At 52.0% G+C, this 18,579-nt stretch overlaps 1 protein-coding gene and 1 long non-coding RNA gene across 6 annotated transcripts; one reads left to right on the top strand and one right to left on the bottom strand.

The window, feature by feature from the left end:
* Nucleotides 1–5,577: 5,577 nt before the first annotated feature.
* On the bottom strand, nt 5,578–12,827 carry Plpp2 (phospholipid phosphatase 2). 5 transcript variants are annotated; one of them, XM_085692556.2, is made up of 6 exons: nt 12,684–12,827; nt 10,136–10,287; nt 9,732–10,006; nt 6,877–6,934; nt 6,533–6,709; nt 5,578–6,361 (listed from the first exon to the last, which is right to left on the bottom strand). In XM_085692556.2, exons 2-6 carry the CDS (start codon nt 10,169–10,171, stop codon nt 6,245–6,247), a joined length of 663 nt encoding a protein of 220 aa, XP_085548682.2. In that variant the 5' UTR covers nt 10,172–10,287; nt 12,684–12,827; the 3' UTR covers nt 5,578–6,244. The 5 variants fall into 5 exon arrangements, with proteins under 5 accessions (XP_085548682.2, XP_048315342.3, XP_085548679.2 ...); XM_048459385.3 differs by having other exon boundaries at nt 12,643–12,804; XM_085692553.2 differs by lacking the exon at nt 12,684–12,827 and adding an exon at nt 11,042–11,619.
* On the top strand, nt 10,427–12,030 carry LOC146894035 (uncharacterized). Its single transcript, XR_015738640.1, has 2 exons — nt 10,427–11,102; nt 11,611–12,030. It is a non-coding gene; the product is annotated as an uncharacterized LOC146894035 (long non-coding RNA).
* Nucleotides 12,828–18,579: the final 5,752 nt, after the last annotated feature.

Here is an 18,579-nt window from a genome sequence, read left to right as displayed (position 1 = left end):
CTGTGTGCCTAGATTTGGAGCATTGTGCATGTCTCTCAGAGACAGTGAGCAGCTCTACCATGCTGAGCTAGGTGGAGCAAGCAGGAAGGACAGTATTTCCCCTAGCAATGGTGCAATTTAAGTTTTAAGAAGCGTTTAACATTTTAAAAAGTGCTCCTAAACAGTAAAAAATTACAAATATACAGTAAAGACAAATCCAGATTTAAAAAAGAACTCTATATGAGTCACATTGTTAGATAAATGTACATAGGCTTAAAAAGGAAAATAAAAATACATAGAGTTTTTAAAAGGTTTAAAAAAACAAAAAATCTTTGAAATCTTTAAAGAGACAGAGTACAAAAGAAATAGAGTAACAATAAATAAGCCACATAAAGATAAAATACACACAGAGACTCTACATTATGCACATTGTTGTGTCTTCTTTAATTCTGACTGTAAAAAAAACCAAGCACAGTTATGGGCTGCTAAGTTAAACCAACATGTATATCTTAAAGGTATTCTTGATTTCAAAATATGAATCAAAGGATATGTTGCTTTAAAAAAGAGGTTCCTTTTTTGTTTCCACAGAGGATGAAAATCTGTGGATTGCTTTCAGACTAATATGGTTTGATGGACCAAAACCTCCTAAAACATTGCTTTAAACATTCCTCAAAAAAATTACTTTGCCCAATAAACAGCAGAAAAAAGTTTGAACAAAACTACACCCATATTCCCAGATATTTTCTATAAATGTTTGTTTACATTTAAAGGGGGATGTGCTATAGAGATTTGCATGGGTATGGATCTTGGTTTATTGATACAAACGTAAGGCCAATTTTGTTATTTGTATATTTATGCTCTTGATTAAGATACTATGTTTGTGCAGCTCATTTAAAATGTAATATATAATTAAGAAATACAGGTTAACAGATAATCATCTATAGTAGCCAAGCTTGTAGTCATACTAGTTAGATTTTCTAGATGTACAAAGATGTATTTCCGATAAATAGGTATTCTTCAAACCTTTCAAAGTCTATGGAATATGGCATTTAAAATGTTTTAAGTATTTAGGACTTTCATGACAATGAGACACATCTGTTCCTGGCAGCACTAATCTACTTCAAGAGAAAGATGGGCATCAAAGAGGCTCCTTATGAAGTTGGTTAGCCATTTGGGCAAGAAACTGCTCTTGCCTGGACTGCTTGATAAACTGGACATGCAGGACCCACAGAGAAATGGCTGCTAAATTTGCCTAAAGGTGAGACAATCCTTTGGGGTTCCTGCTTCATGAAAGAGTCTGCCAGACATTCTGCAGAACACAGAAAAATGTGATGGACAAACTGCCAGTATAGGCGGAACTGTCTTCGAAATTTCTTCCTTCATGGAAAAGTCTGCTGGATACTATGGACCTGTAGGCAGAAGATAGATGCCCCAACATTACAAAAGAACTTTGGGTGACTGTCCAGGCAGTGAGATGTCTCTGTCAATTCTAGAGTTTTGGAATTTGCTTACAATGCATTTCTTGTTTACTTAGGTAATATTATAACCTTCTGGTTTCTTTCTGGAGTTGAAGAATTTATAGTTATAGTTCTAGATAAAATAGATATAACTTTAATTCTTGCTTGATAACTGTTTTATGTAATTTTACTATGTTAAATTTAAAACCTTCCTTTTTATTTAAACAGAAAAGTAGAGGTGATGTGGGATTTCCCTCTGCATGCTGTGATTACTATTAATGAATAAAGAACTGCTTTAGCCTTTGACAGGGAAGAATAGAACTAGGCAGGGAAAGCTAGGCTGTATGCTGGGAGAAAGAAGGGCAGAGTCAGAGAGAAGCCATGGAGCCGCCACCAGAGTCAGGCATGCCAAAACTTGACCAGTAAGCCACCTCCATGTGCCAATACATAGATTAATAGAAATTGGTTAAATTAATATGTAAGAGTTAGCCAATAAGAAGCTAGAGCTAATGGGTCAAGCAATGGTTTAATTAATACAGTTTCTGTGTGATTATTTTATGCTAAGTTGGGCGGCCAGGAACCAACCAACATCCTCCCATTACACTAATGTTACAGAAGAATTTCTGTAACAGAATGAGTAACTGTCCAGGCAGCAAGATGTCTCTGTCAATTCTAGAGTTTTGGAAGTTGCTTACAATGCACTTCTTAATTTAGGTAATAATATATCCTTCTGGAGTCTTTGATGGAGTTGAAAAATGGATAGTTATAATTAGTTTTCCTTAGTTATGACAAAAGATAAAATAGATATAAATATTATAACTGTAATTCTTGCTTGATACCTGTTTTGTTATATGTAATTTTACCATGTTAAGGTTAAACCTTCCTTTTTATTTAGACAGAAAAGGGAAGGTGATATGGGATTTCCCTCTGTGTGCTGTGAATGTTTTACTGGTTAATAAAGAAGCTGCTTTTGGTCAATGACTTAACTGTAAAAGGAACAGTGGGCTGCGATCCCACTCGCCACCTGGCTAGCTTTACCCCTGAAATAATTACACGGAAACTGTATTCATTTAAACACTGCCTGGCTCGTTATCTGTGGCCTCTAATTGGTTAACTCTTACATATTGATTCAACCCATTTCTAATAATCTGTGTCTCACCACGAGGTCGTGGCTTACCGGGAGGATTCTAACCCACGTCATTCTTGGAGAGGAGAGCCACATTGGGCACCACTCTGTAGTGGTGGGAACGGCGGGCTGCGGCCCGGCTCCCAGCTAGCTTTACCCAAAATAATTACACAGAAACTGTATTCATTTTAAACACTGCTTGGCCCATTAATTTCAGCCTCCTATTGGCTATCTCTCACACTTGATTAACCCATTTCTAATAATCTGTGTACCACCACAAGGTGGTGGCTTACCGGGAAGGATCTTTACCTGCGTCCATCTTGGAGAGGAGAGCTGTAGCGTCTGCCTCACTGCCTTCTTCCTCCCAGCATTCTGTTCTGTCTTCCCACCTACCTATATTCTAACCTATCAGGCCAAGCAGTCTCTTTATTAACCAATGAGAGTAACACATAGACAGATGACCCTCCTCCATCACTTAACAGAGTAAAGTCAGGTGGAAAATCCCAACAGAGATGTAGAGAGAGAGTAGGCAGAGTCAGAGAGACAAGATGTAGCTACTGAAGGAGACAGACACCAGAACTTTACCCAATAAATCACAATTTTGTGGCAAACACAATAATAGGAATGGGTTAATTTAAGATGTAAGAACTACTTAAGAATATGGCTGAGTCATTGACCAAGCAGTGTTGCAATTAATATAGTTTCTCTGTAATTATTTTGGGTCTGGGTGACCAGGAACAAACAAGCAGTCTCCGACTACACTGGTCTAACTGGATATCTGCATGCAGAAGAATGCAAATAGACCCTTATCTATCACCCTGTGCAAACTCAAGTCCAAGTTGATCAAAAAAACAGATCCACTGAGCCTTATATAAGAGAAAATGGAGAACAGCCTTGAACGCGTTGGCATATGAGAAGACTTCTTGAACAAAATATTATGTGCTGACTAGTCGTGTGTCAACTTGACACAAACTAGAGTCAGCTGAGAGGAGAGAGCCTGAACTGGGAAAATGCCTCCATAAGATCAGGCTGTGGGGTATTTTCATAACTAGTGATCAATGCGGGAGGCCCAGTCTCTTGTGGGTGGGGCCACCCCTGGGCTGGTGGTGCTGTAAGAAAGCAGGTGTGCAAGTCCCGGGGAGCAAGCCAGTGAGCAGCACCCCTCCCAGGCCTCTGCATCGGCTCCTGCCCTGCTTGAGTTCCTGTCCTGACTTCCTTCAATGATGAACAGTGATGTGAAGTGTAAGACAAATCAACCCTTTCCTCCCCAACTTGTTTTTTGGTCATGGTGCTTCATCGGAGCAATAGAAACCCTGACTGAGACAACTTTAACACAGGCACTAAGATCAACAGTTAATAAATGGGGCCTCATGGAACCGAAAAGCTTCTCAGCACACGCAGGGCCTGCGCAGGTCTGCACCAGAGCCTCTGCATGGATATTGTAGGTTCCAGGCTGGTGTTTTGTGTGATTGCTGAGTGTGAACAAGTGGGTCTCCGCTGGTTGCAGTCTCTCGAGCTCTTTCCCTTCTGTTTGTCTTGTCCAGCTCTGACATGTTAGCTTTTGTTTCATATTATCACATTTTATTTTGTTGCTATCCCTTAGAAACATGTGCTTTTCTAGTGAAAAGAAAAATCGAGACAGGAGGGGTACGGGGAGGACTAGAAGAAGGGGGCGGGAACCAGAGTCACAATATATTGTGAGTGGAGATCTGTTTTTGATAAAAGGACTAAAGAAAGGATTTGTCCTTTCTGTGTGTGGGGAGGGAGGGTTAAGGGAGGTGGTACGTGCACATAAATGTAGTGCATTTATATAGAGGCCAGAAGGGGACATCAGGTACCCCCAGGAGATGGAGTTCCAGGCAACCGTGGGGCCGCCAGCATGGGTTGCCATGCACTTTACCCACTGTGGCATCTCTCCAGCCCCTGCCTGTTGTTTAAATAAAGAATCCCTCTCTAGGGTCGTGAGAGAAGGGTGTCAGCAGCATACTTCTCCAAAAACATGAGGACCTAAGTTTGGATCCCCGGGAGCAATGCAGTAAGGCAGGCATGACATAATGCCAGCAGTGGGAGGCAGAGACAAGAGCATGCCTGTAAGCTGGCGGCCGTGTACTCTGGTCTACTTGAAAGTTCCGGGCCAATGAGAGACCCTGTCTCAAACAAAGAGTGGGAAGCATCTAAGGGTTGACACTTACAGTCACCCTCTGACCTCCACAGACAGGCACACACATGAACGCCCACGGATATACACAGAAGCGTCAGCCTAGCCCAGGCTGTTCTCACACTCACCAGCCTACCTCAGCCTCCCCAGGGCTAGTGTCACAGGCGTGTGCCCCACTCCCGCTAGGCTTACACTAAACTGAGTTGTCAGTCTGACAGGCAGACATGGGTGCCTGGAAGAGGCCCAGCTCAGCTTCTGGCTGGCCAAGCAGAGGGTGTGTAGAATCAGAGCCTTGCTGAGCTCAGGTGACATGAACCCTCCTTCTCCCTGGGGTCTTCTGACTGTAATGGACCAGCTGATCCCGATACGAACCTGGTGGACAGGACTTAGATTCAATCCTGACCCAGCCTCTAAGAAGAGGAGTGAGATGGGAGTGTTCCTAACTGCCCCACCGTGCTCTCTGACCCAAGGGTCTGAGGAGTACACAAGGAGCCGGCCTATTCCCAGACAGACACACACCTTGCCCTGGGATACAGCAAGACCTGTCACCACGCCTGCTGCCCCTGGATGACCGGCAAGGCACCCTGGGAGCATCCTTGGGCATCTAGTAATGTGGTCCACGAAGGGTCTCTTGTTCTAAAGTGGGCCTAGCATAAGCGTCCACCACACAGCAAGGAAGGCCACAGTGGCTATAAGGCCTCCATCTTGGGCTGTATACAGAACAACCAGGCCAGGTCTGTGTCCCCTAAGTCAATGCTGAGACTGGGCAGGCCCAACACAGTGCACTGGGGAAGAAGGCAGGTGTCGCAGGGCCATCTCACCAGGAGAGAGTAAAATCAACATCCATGGCCAAGACATTTGGTACAAAGTTTATGACTCACCCTCCCATGAAAGTAACTTTAAGTGTTCTGAAATAGATGGGAACGGCAGATCTAGACCCACACCCAAAGCCTGGCTACACATCCAGTCCATGCCGGGGAGTGGAGACCGGACTGGACAGCAAGCTTTGAGGGAGGGCTTTGGAGGGCTCGGACAGGAATCTTCTGCAGGCTTGAGAACAGGATTCAGACCAAAAGTCACGTGTGTCTGTTCCTAGGCAGCCCAAGGTTTAGCAACCCTTTTCACACTTGTGATCCCTGACCTAGGCCAAGGTGAACTGCTCCACCCAGGCAGACAAGCGGTCTGTCCCTGCAGGACCGACAGGGAGGGTGCTGACTTCATATACCATCGCAGACTGGCCCATTCCTGGGGCCGCGCAGGGATGGCTCTCCTCGAAAAGCCCTTTGTGGTGGGAGACAGTCCTCAGAGCAGGACCTCATCTCATCTTCCTGGGGCACTCAAGGAGCAATGAGGATGGATCCTGCCCACACTCAAGGCCAGTCAGGTACCCAAGACCCTGATCAATGGTCACCAGCCGGGACCCTGGGGCAGCTCCAAAGTCAGTAGTGCCTGACCAGGGCCAAGGGGCCAACACATGACTGGCCCACAGGTGGCTTCCGGGAAGAGACTGGGTACGCAAAGTGGCTAAGGTCCGTCGCCGAGGGTCAGCGTCAGTGACAGACTGGGCTTGCGCTCAGGTTCCGGGTCCTCCTGGCAGGGCTGGGGCGGCCGGGATTTGAAGAAGTCTGAGACATAGCGGACCTGTGGGGGAGGGGAAGGAAGAAGCCCAGAGGGAGGAGCCAATGAGGGTTGTAAAGGAGATGGGGCCAGTGGTGAGGGGCAAGCTCTGGGACGCGGATCAGCAGGGAGAGGTCACAGTAACATTGGGCTCAGCCAGGACAGGTCCTATAGGATGAGGCACGCAGGGCTCACCGTGAGGCACGCTACCAGGGCTCCCTGCAGGAGGCCGACGAGGACATCACTCCAGTGGTGCTTGTGGTCGGACACACGGGTGTAGCCCACATAGATCGCAAAGGCCACCAAGAAGAACTGGACCGTGGGCCTCAGCAGCCGTGCCCACTTCCAGCAGAGCCGGGCCTGCACATAGAGCTGTCGGGGCATCAGCCTGCATTAGCTGGGACCGTGGGTGTCCACACCCTACCCAGCCCAAAAAAGAGCCGTAAACCCCCTACCCTCAGGGCCTCCTCCACGTACTCCATTGTGCAGCGGGGAAGACCCAGGCCCAGGGAAGGGGAGGCAAGAAGGGAGACACTCACCGCCAGGAACAGCATGCAATACATGCCGAAGGAGGAGTGTCCGGAGTAAAAGGAGAGCCTGGGAGGGAGGGCAGCCGGTCAGTGGAACCCAGAAGGCAGAGCCAAGAGCTCCTTGGGAAGCTGGCAGTCACAGAGGGGTGAAACTCTAAACTACGGGAAGCGGGGCTGGAGAGATGGCTCAGCAGCTATGAGCCCTGGCTGCTTTTGCAGATGACCCAAGTTCAGTTCCCAGTACCTACATCATGCTGCTCACAACTACCAGAAGATCTGATGCCTCTGAGGGCACCAGCGTGCACGTGCACGTGCACAGAGCGGGGGGGGGGGGAGAGAGACCAAAAATAAATCATCTTTAAGATTTATTTATTTTTATGTATATGGTGTTTTATTTACATCCGTGTGCCACATTCCTGCAGTGCCTGAAAGTGGCCACAAGGGGGCATCCAATCCCCTGGAACTGAAGCTACAACCGGTTGTGAGCTGCCTTGTGGGTTTTGAGAATCTAACCCAGGTCCTCTGGAAGAGCAGCCAGTGGTCCTAACCGCTGAGCCATCTCTCCGGTCTCTTAACCTGAGGGAAGGCTTACACACACAGGACACTCACCACGGAGCGGCCATCTCCCCTCCTCACTCTCACTTCACCAACTCCAGCTCTCCCACCTGCTCCTACCTGTTCCTGGAGCAGGCCTGGCCAGCAAGACCACACTGAGGGTGGCAATCACCCAGGACTGCCACCGTAACCCAATACTGTCACGGCCACTGTCGCCGTGGTCTGAGGTACTGATATCACCTCATCTTATAAAGACATCAGTCACTGCTGCCTCAGAGCAACCTGGGGGCTGTGCTTTGGAGGCTCAGAAGGACCAGGCACCCCCAGTGCACCCACAGAGCCACTCCGCAATCTTGGCAGACAAAGTAAGGCTAAGGCAGAGCCCCTAACTCCACCCTAGCACCCAGAAAACAAAAGAGAATTATATGTCCAATCCTGCCCACCACTACACCGACAACAGACCCTCACGACATGGCCATCCACATTGTTCAATCAGGGAAGTCACTAAATAGATGGTGACCACACTGTCCATTCTCCCCTGTAACTTGGTGTTAGAGAGACTTGCCTGGCATGTGTGAGTCAGAGCCATTGATTTGATCATTAGTATGGCCATAAAGAGACAAACAGACAAAAATCACTGTTTTGCAGCAAAATAGAGAGAGAAAGAGAGAGAGAGAGAGAGAGAGAGAGAGAGAGAGAGAGACTCATACATACACAGAGAGAGAGAGAGAGCACGTGTGGAGAAAACACTCATGCACACACATAGCGTGACTAATGAACAAGCTAAGGAGCTGCAGAGATGGTCAGTGAGGAGCCTGCTCTGTAAGAATAGGACCTGAGCTCCATCCTAGCACTCACGGGAAAGTGAGGTGATCCGGGACCTCAGACTCCATCCTAGCACTCACGGAGGTGTGGAGCATGCCCATAATTCCAGGACCTCAGACTCCATCCTAGCACTCACGGGAAAGTGAGGTGTGCAGCGCACCCGTAATCCCAGGACCTCAGACTCCATCTCAGCACTCACGGAGGTGTGGAGCATGCCCATAATCCCAGGACCTCAGACTCCATCCTAGCACTCACGGAGGTGTGGAGCATGCCCGTAATCCCAGGATCACCGACTCTATTTTAGCACTCACGGAGGTGTGGAGCATGCCCATAATCCCAGGACCTCAGACTCCATCTCAGCACTCACGGAGGTGTGGAGCATGCCCGTAATCCCAGGCCTGGGGAGCTGGAGACAGAAGGCTCCCTGGAACTTGCTGGCCAGTCTAGAATTGGACAGCTCCAGCTTCAGTAAGAGACCTTGTCTTAAAACAAAACGTGGAGAGGGAGTGGAGAGGTCACTCTGGAGTTAAGAGCACTTCCTGCCCTTGCAGAGGACCAGGGTTCCGCTCCCAGCACCCACACAGCAGCTAACAACCTCTTGTAACTCCAGTTCAAGGGGATCTGATGTCCTCTTCAGACTCCACGGACTCCCGCACAAGTGTGGTGCCCGTACATGCATGCAGGAAAACACACATGCACATAAATAAAATAAACACCTTATATATTTATGGATGGTGGAGAGCAACTGAGGAAGACACTTGCCCCTTGACTGACTACTGGCCTACACATACGTGTGGACACACAAACACGCACACATAAGGAGACACAAGCGCCAAGCTTAGGGGACAGACACTTCAACCAGTCACTGGAAGCATCCAGAGATGAGAACATCTGTGAGGATGGAAGGGAAACAGAAGCCGGGGAGACAGTCTATGCCAGCCATAGTGACACAAGCCTGTCAGTGACCCCAGCACTCAGGAGACTAAGGCAGGAAGACGAGAAGTTTGAGGTCCTCCTGGGCTACACAGTGAGATCCTGTCTCAAAAATCTAAAACTGCATTATGGGTGTGAAAATGCCTGTAGTATTGAAGGAGAGAAAGCACTGGAAGGACTTAGGGCGGATGGGAGCCAACAGAGAGGGTCAGGGGAGACAACAGAGTGTGGGTGCAGACCCACAGGCCACACCAGGCATGAACAGCGGAGCTCAAAGAGCAGGATGGGCAGGGAAATGGTGCCAAGAGCAAACAAGCTCACCACAGAAGACCCTGAAGAGGAAAGAACTCAGTCACAAGCCTCGAGGGGCAAGCGGCAGCCAGCCCACCTCTGCAGGGCCTCCCAGACAACTGAATCCTGAGTGCACAACAGTACAGAGGAAGACCCATGACCAGCTTCTCTGCCTGCCTCTGCTGAGAGGTTTTCTCCCTTCACCAGGCCCCAGATTTTCTGTCCCTCAGAGCCTTGCCTGGCCTGCAGTCAGTACCCACCTGGCCTCAGTGACATTGGCAGGGCTGCCCCTGCACACCTCCAGCTGCACGTAGCCAGAGCAGTTGACCCGGCTCCAGTCAGGGTCACAGACAGCCAAGAAGCTGGGTCTCAGCCGGCCGATCATGTACTTGGCCAGGTCGGTCAGAGACTGGCTCACAGCGGCCCCGAACAGGAAGGTCCCCAGCACCTTGTAGATGGCGGCCACGTAGTTGTTGAAGTCGGAACGTGAATAGAGACGGTCTGTGTATACCAGGTAGGCCTCCCCCGATGAGACCTGCCAACAGAAGAGCTGCAGAGCGCGGGGCAGACACCGCTCCCACTGTGCATCCTGCTAGGGAGCTGGGCCCTACACACCTCAGGGCAGGGCTCACCCGGCCCCCACCCAAGCACTTTTCCGCCTTACAAGGATGACGGTGGCTGTGATGATGACCCCAGCCATGAGTCCATGGGTGATCGTGTCTGGACGGTAGGGGTACCGGATGGAGTCATCTCCGCAGTAGAACCCTCGTTTGTATGGTGTGTTCACCAGAGTCAGGATGATGAAGGGCAAAGAGGCTGTGGGAAGCCAGGGAAGGCACACAGTACAAATCTTGCCCACATGGTAACTGTCCTGGGATCAGAGTCACTCTGCCATGACCCTATGGGAAACTCCTCCGTGACTTCTGTTAATGAGCCCAGTACTGAGCAGCTCTACCATGCTGCACTCTGGCCCCACCTTAGGCCTCCCTCGGGCTGACTCAGCACCAGCAACCACAGCCTCTACACACCATACTGCCAGCACAATGGCTCCTTCCCATCTCATCCCAGCCCCCTGATGAGCCACCCATGGGGTCACCATTGCTCTTCATGGCTTCTGTCGCCTTAGCGACAGTTGACTGGACTGCTCCGTCTGCATAGGAACACCAAGGTGCCTGCTGTGTTTGGGGCAGGGCACGACACCAGGCTAGACCGGAGGGCTGTGGGGTGGAGTCACCTACATCAAGGGCACAGTCGGAGGGCTATCCCTAGAGTCTGCCCTTTTGAAGGTGCACTGATGTTTTGTACTGTGTGAGGGTGTTGGATCCTGGAGTTACAGACATTTGTGAGCTACCACGTGGGTGCTAAGAATTGAACCTGGGTTCTCTGGAAGAGCAGTCAGTGCTCTTAAGTGCTGAGCCATCTCTCCAGCCCCTAGAGTTTCTGCTTCTTTATCTGCCTTCATTCCAAGTTCTGAGCCACTGCCAGCTACACACTGGACAAGATGGACCCAGCCCTGGATGTGGGAAGCTCAGACCAAAGCCCAGAGACACAGAACCTCTTGGAAAATGACCTGGCAGAGAAGCTGTGGACAGAGTTGCAACCTGGAGCCTCCAACCAAGGACAGCTTGGAGGTGAGAGCCAGTCACAAGGACAGGACAGTGGGTAGCGCCTTGTTCTGCAGGCATGGGAACACAGACACCAGGGCAAGTGCCCTTTGCCCGTGAGCAGGGAAGCTGGGTGTGGAGGGCGCAGCTTTCAGGCCATGACTGCCAGGAGAACACAAGGAGATGAGCCTCCTTCAGCATGGAAAGGGGCAGCAGGCAGCCAGAAAGCAGTCCCTGGCATGGGCTGAGCCATCACAAGGCCCAGATGGGACATGATCCAGGAAGGTGCTAACATCATGAAGCTAAGAGATGGGACTAAAAACTAAGGGTGACAGCAGCAATGTCCCCTGGGAGGGATCAGGCTTCATGACAGTGAGAGAGGGCTTGAGGGAGAAGAGGTCAGAGGACAAGGTAGGATGGCCACAGAGGAGAGGGGAAGGGTGAGAGCGGGGAGAGAAGGAGAAAGAGGGCAGAGGGTGAGAGGAGAGAGGGTCTGAGAAAACAGGTCTGAGGAAATCCCTTATCTTGTTTATAGGAGGTGGCAAAGTCAAAGGATCTGGTGATATCATCACGGGAGACACTGGAGTCAGTGAGTCCGCTTAGTGGACATCTGGGCAGACCACAGGCACAGAGACGGCTGGGCGCAGAGACGGCTGGGCTGCATGGCAGCTGTGAGCCAGGGCACCGACTTCTCTTTCCACCTTCCGGGGATATCTTTCGGGGATCCACCAACAGGCAGGGGCCTCCCTGCCAGCACCCGAAGTCTGTGCTGACTAAGGGGAACAACAGGCTGGCATTGGCCTCCTCCTGCTGCTGTGACTCCCTGGGTAACTCCGCCTCTGGGGACCCAGGACTTCCCAAGGAAAAAAATGTAAACTATTTCCAAGTCCTCCAGCCCCTGGCACACAGTTAAAGCAACAGAGATGTTTTAATAAACCCATACCGTCGAAAAGTGTGCCCAAGGCTCGGGGATGTCCCACGGGGCCTCTTGGTTGCCAAAGGGCGAAGCTAAATAAAGTATCCTTCCGGAATATGGAAGGTGGACCAAGAGCGGGAGATGCAGAATGGGGGAGGAGAGACAATACCCTGTCACCGCCTTTGGTGTAGGATCCAGTCACTCACTGTCTCCTGGGCCCCCGAACAAACACTTGGCCTTTGTTCGCGCCTTGGGGGTTCGAATGCTCCTCCCCACGGCCTGAACCGGACTGGCAGGTTTGTCTGTGCGAGCCTGGACGTCCCCGCCTTCCGAGGGCACCGTGCTGGACCTTGGCCACGAGTCACTGGCCTGCAGGGTCTTGGTGCCGCCCCGCCCAAGTGAGTCACGTCGCCCCGAGGTACTCGAGCGACTTCCTGTTGCCGGCTTGCTGGGACCCACACCCCGGGAATAGCCACAGGTAGAGAGGCAGCCCCGATCCTGCCAAGCGCCCAGGAGGGCTGGCAGGGCGCGCACTGGGAAGTGGGGAGCACCGGTCACCACCGTCAGCATCCCGAACGCGCACTGGCAGGAGGGACTGTGGGAGCGTGCACTTGGGAGAGAGTTCCCGTACCCGGGTCCCAAGATTCTTACCGACCAACACGCACAGCACGTCCAGCAGCACGAAGACCCACCTCCGCTCCATGTCGCCCCCGCCCAGGGACGCCCGCGACTCCCGCTGGTCCCAGTTGTTCCGGAGCGTCCCAGCAGCCCCAGGATCACATGGCCGTGGAGACTGCCCGGCCCAGGGAAAGGGCTGGGCTTGAAAAAAGGGCCCGAGCGAGGCGGAGGCGGGGCTGGGGAAGGGCGTGGCACAAAGAGAAAGTGAGGAGGCAGGAGGGGCAGGAGAGGCAGGAGAGGGCGGAGGCCCTGAGGGGTGTGTTTACCACCTTGACCCCGGCGAGGAGGGGCGGGGGTTTCGGGGCTGGGAGGGGTCTCAGGACAAACAGAAGTCTCCAGGCTGACATTCCGGAATCTCCGGGTTGAGAATATGCTTCCAAAGCTTGACTGGGGTCTCCCACCTGGAAAGGAGTCTTCCGGCCACCGAATGTCTAGGATGCAGGCTGGAGGTCACCCAAGCGTCCCCAGCATTTCTGCGGATTCTGCAGTTGTAATGCACGCAGAGTTGCGGGTAGAGTAAGCCGACAGCCGCCTAGGCAGCACTGAGCTCACACTCAGGAGCTGATCTCCTCAGCCTTTCCGAGGGAGGGCACCTGACACCTCTGAAACCAATAAGTACCATACATAGCACGGGGTGACCGGGCTCAGACAGAGACCCGCCTTTCCTCTAAGCTAGCATCTTGTAGTCCCTGACATTTAAAACGGTTCCTTAACATTCCCGTCAGGGTCAGGATCACGCCCCTTACTACTGTGGGATCCACCACCACAGAGTTTCTGACCCATGAATGCGGCCCCAGACCACCCTGTTCCCAGGGGTGTCCTGGAGCCCTGGGCCAGGGACATTTGGGAGTCAGTGGGATGTGGACGCTGGAGAGGAAGTTCAGGCTCCAATGCACACCTGGAATCCTTTCACTCCGGAGATCACAGCTCCTTGAGGCCTCCACCTAGGCCACGCTCATGGCCACCATCAGCCTTTCTCCCATCACAGGGTTGAGTTTCAAGATGTTTGAGACTTGAGGATAGGGGAGGACAGGAGAGGACCAGCTCCTGGATGAAAGTCCAGAAGATTCCCCAACCTGCTCCTGCAGGATGTCATCTGGTGTAGGACTGTCCAGAGAGGTCCCGAGAGAACCCAACTGCCCGCCTTTTGGTGCTGGGACAGGGCAGCACAGTGGCCTGCTCATGGGTAAGAGAGGGACCCTGCACCCTAAAGTTGGCAGGCAGCACCTCCAGCACACAGTAACCTGCCGACCACTGAGTCTGGACAAGGACTGTGCAGAAACCTGGCTCCAGATCTTCTGTATCCCTCCACCATCCACCCCCACCTAGGCCGCAGGCCTGACCCTTGGCAGGCTGGACTCTGAGGACAGGGCTCTATTTGAGAGCATTGGGAGCAGAGCTCCCCAACGCCAGCATTCGTTCACACCATCCACCATGGCTGCAGCACACGACTCAGGGGTACCAGGGTTATACCCGCGACACATGCGACATGTCTGCCAGCTCCTGACAATTCGTATGAATGGTGGCATCCTCTCTGCCCCCTTCAACCGCTGATTACCTGGGACCCAACCATTAGAAAGTCTTAGCAGGTTAGGGCAGCATTGCGATTGTGTGGAAAACACACTAGGGTCCCCTACTGAATGCCTACTGCGGCTGAGAGGAGGGGGGTGAGACAATAGGCTGGAGACAGAGAATGTTGATGGAGAAAGTGGGGGCTGGGGCAGGGCTGGGGAGTGTGGGGAAGGAGGAGGGTGAGGCTAGAGGGGTGAATGGGAGGGATTGGGGGAGGAGAATCCTGGATAAACTCGGAAGGATCTGGGTCAGTCGTTAAAATCCTTGGGTAGTATCAGCATTAAAACCTTGTGGAGGTGGCAAAAATTAGGATTAGGGTTAGGATTGGGGTCATGGTTCCTAATCAGTTACCAACGTGGCCATAAATAGTGAGAAACTTCCCTAGAATTCTCCTACCCTGCGCAGGGCCCGGGAGGAGGGCTAGGAGAGTGGCCTTTTCCTGGGGCAGAGGGGATCTGTCAGTACTGCTGTCTTGCTAGCTTCCTGTTCCTAAGGTCACTGTTGGCCCAGGGCAATGGAGTCAGGGTTAGCTCTAGCCCTGGGGACTCAGTGTCTCTGAAGGAATGCTGCAAGACACCCAAAGTGGCCAGCAGGATCTACAGTTAACAGACACCACCCACAAACACGCCGCCTCGGCTCTCCATTTCCCTGGGGATCTGGAGGATGTTTCAGGGCTCCCCGCCCCAGAGTCAGGGTAGGGGTTCCACACAGTCTGACGCAGGCAAGATGAAGGCCAAGGCAGGGAATTTGGATGCGTCCCTGCAGACAGACCCTGCAGCCTAGGACACCTGGAAACACTCAGCAGAGGGAGAGTGGGCCACCATCAGCCTCAGGACCCCGCGCACTGCAGAACCGACCTTCCGCCCTCCCTGAGTCCCCACCCCATGCCAGTCAACTGCAAGGTCCAAGCTGGGCAGCTCCTGCCCGGTACCTAGCCACTCCCCTGTGTGAGCACTAGAGGATGCACACACCAGCAGCGTGCAGGGCTGGGGACGGCTGAGCAGGGCACTGGCTGCAGTGCACAGCGGTGCGGCGGTGCGGCGGTGCGCTGCTCTCACACACAGTGGGGCAGGGCAGGTGTGAGCAGCACTGAGGTCCTCACACATGGCTGCCTCCTTCCCTGCTGCTAAACCGGAAGCACCATACTGAGGGGCAGCCAGCTGAGGGCCGAGTCACTGGAACACGAGATAGACACCTTATGACCCTCCTGTTACTGCTCATCCCTCAGGACAGGACAAGTGTCTGCTGGGCAGAGCTCCAAAGGAGCAGGGAGTGGCACCCGCCCCCGCGGACCACCTGCCCTCAGTTTGTCTCTGAAAATCTACACGGAGGCTCCGTACATCCCCCTCAAATCACCATTCCTGTCACCTCATGCCAGCCACAAGGCCTGGATCCAGGCCATACCACAGTCCTTGATCAGATGACTGCCCGGGGTGGGGCTGTGGATCAAGCAAAAGACAAAGCCCAGAGGGTCTGAGTTCCAGGCTACCAAGCCCTTATCAGGGGAAACGTAATTCCTGGTAATATGGAGCACAAGGCAGTGTATAGCCTGTCTGTCATGGGAATCTGAGTACCCATATTTTACCCAGTGACCCCATCAAGAAACTACAGTCTGGGAGACTGAGGACCACCGAGAAATGAGCAGAAGTTTAGACAACAAAGTCAGGCCTGGGTCCATCAGACCCTAGAGCTCTGACCAAGTCAGACAGCCTGAGCTCAGGCCAGCGGCAGCCCAGATCCTCCAGTTCTGGAAGGCTTTCTCCCTCCTCCAACGCTGACTTGAGAAGCCCCATATCCACCTGCCTAGTCCAGCACAGACTCCCACACTTGTACACATCCCAGTGCAAAGAGAAGGCCTGGTCCTGACGGCTGTCCCCAGCCTGAGGTCTAGGCTATAAAACAGGGACAGCACTGGTAGGAACGACCTACAGCCATTTAAATTCATGAGGGTGGCCTGGCATCTGCCCCAGCTGCAGATGGTGAGGGCCGCCAGTCCAGTTCTGATCCCCAAGTCGTCTGTCCCGTACAAGGCACAGATGCTGGCTGTGAAGTCACGAGTCGGCGTGATGCAGAACTCAGGGTGGCTCCTCTCAATTCCAGCCCGCCTTGAGTCCCAACATACTTCTGCAGCAGCCAGGACCCTCCTAGGCTCCCCACAAGCTCTTGGCCTATGCTCCCCAGAACCGAGAACATGCCACAGACACAGCAACTGTCCGAGTCTCAACTGTCGCTGCACACTCACGCCAGAAAATCCCATCTATGACACGAGACCCAGGAAATCTCACCCAAGGACCTCCTGGCAGAACTGGAAAGACACAGGCCTTCCACAGGGAAGACGCAGGACTGCAGCCGCAAGCCAGGCGATGCAGCAACAGGGATGACCCGTTCCCAGCAACCTCCACAAGAAAACCCACAGAGCCAACTAACCAGGGTTCATGGAGGACCACAGAAATTAAACTGACAACCTGGGAACCTGCACAGGTCTGACCTAGGTCCTCTAGGTCCATATATTATGATTATGTAGCTTGGTGTTCTTGTGGGACTCCTAACAATGTAAGTGGGGGTGCTTCTGACTCTTGCCTGCTGTTCAGACCCTTTTCCTCATACTGTCCTTGTCAAACCCTAATATGAGGGGATGTGCCTAATGGTGCTGCAACTTGATATGCCATGTTTGGTAGACATCCACGGGAGGCCTGCCCTTTCTGAAGAAAAGCAATAGAGTGGATGGGGGTGGGAGGAAAGACAGGAGAGCCAGGGAGGTGAGGAGGGCTGTATTATATGAGAGAAAAATAACTTTTAGTAATTTGTTTAAATTTATTTTATATGTGTTGGTGTGAAGGTGTCAGAACCCTGGAACTGGAGTTACAGACAGTTGTGAGCTACCACATGCGTACTGGGAACTGAACCCAGGTCCTCTGTAAGAGAGGCCAGTGCTCTTAACCGCTGAGCCATCTCGAGTCCCCAGTTTTTCAAGACAGTTTTCTCGGTAGCTTTGGAGTCTTCTCTGGAACATACTCTAAGCTGGCCTCAACCTCAGAGATCCACCTGCTTCTGCCTCCCAAATCCTGGAACGAAAGGTGTGTGCCACCACCACTTGGCCTGAGAAAAATTAATTTAAGTTTAAAAAAAAATAGACTCAGATCCTCAGAAACAGCCAGACATGAAGCAAGGCCGATGTGGCAGAACGTGAGTGGAGGGAACGGGAAGTGTGTGAAGACTTCTAGGACCCGAATCAGCAATCAACACTTGTCAAAACTACACAGACATTTTGGGCACGGTGGCTCAGGCCTATAATCCCAGCACTCGACAAACTGAGAAAAGGGGATTGGAAAAGGCCAGCCTGGGCTACACAGTGAGTCTGGGGTCAGTCTAGGCTAAAAACAATGGAATAAAAGCAGGGCCAGAGAGCTGGCTCCACAGCTTGCATGCTGTCAAACCCGAGGACGGATGGCCTGGGAACAAGATGAGAGAGAACTAGCCCCCAGGCTGCTCTCTGACCTCCCATGACATGGATGTACCCATACGTATACATACAAATAAATAAATAGAAAATACAGGACTGGGAATGTCCATGGTACAGAACTTGTCACGTAAAAGGCCTTGGGAAGGAAGGATGGACAGACACACACCCTTCCTCCTTTCCCCTCCTAGGCAGGAGAATGGCAGGTTTCAGACCAGACTGCTCTACAGTCTGAGGCATCTTAAACTACACAGCAAGACTCTGTCTGTAAACAAAACAGGAAAAACCAACACATAAAATACAACAGTAACTATTTCAGAATACAAAGAGACAGCAGACACAACACGGAGTGTTTTAGCAGAAAAATTTAAAGATTCAGGACTATGAATGGGCCTGGAGTATTAGAAAAGATGCCAGTTCTCTGTGCCAGGTTAATAGGAGCCATATGAACAGAGGGGTGGACGGGAACAGACCCACTGTCCACACAAGAGAAAAGCCTCCCCACAGCAGGGGAACTCTCAGATCCCACGCTCTCTCCTCTCTCCCAGACTGTCTTCCTTCCTCTCTGCCTTGGGCCCCACTGTCTGGGTTCGATCGCCCTGTCCCTGCCCAGCCTGTTTGGAGTACCCAAGGAAGTGGTGCCTGTTTCCAATAGTGTCCACACACAACACCCTTCCCAGCAAACACTGACCTCTGCCCACCACCCTAGGGCTCTGCTCTAAGTGTCTCCTCTGCCACTGGCTCCACCCAAAGTCGACTGATGTCTGAGCTTTACTGGAAACTTCCAGGCTGCCCGGGCCCTATGCCATGGGGTCCTGTACGACCTGTTGACCTCACGCCTCTCAGATGTGCTCTGCTGTGCAGCCAGACTCTTGCCC

Source organism: Myodes glareolus, chromosome 8, assembly GCF_982192425.1.
Source record: "Myodes glareolus chromosome 8, mMyoGla1.1, whole genome shotgun sequence".
Lineage (NCBI taxonomy): Eukaryota > Metazoa > Chordata > Mammalia > Rodentia > Cricetidae > Myodes > Myodes glareolus.
This window is presented reverse-complemented; position numbering and strand designations above follow the sequence as displayed.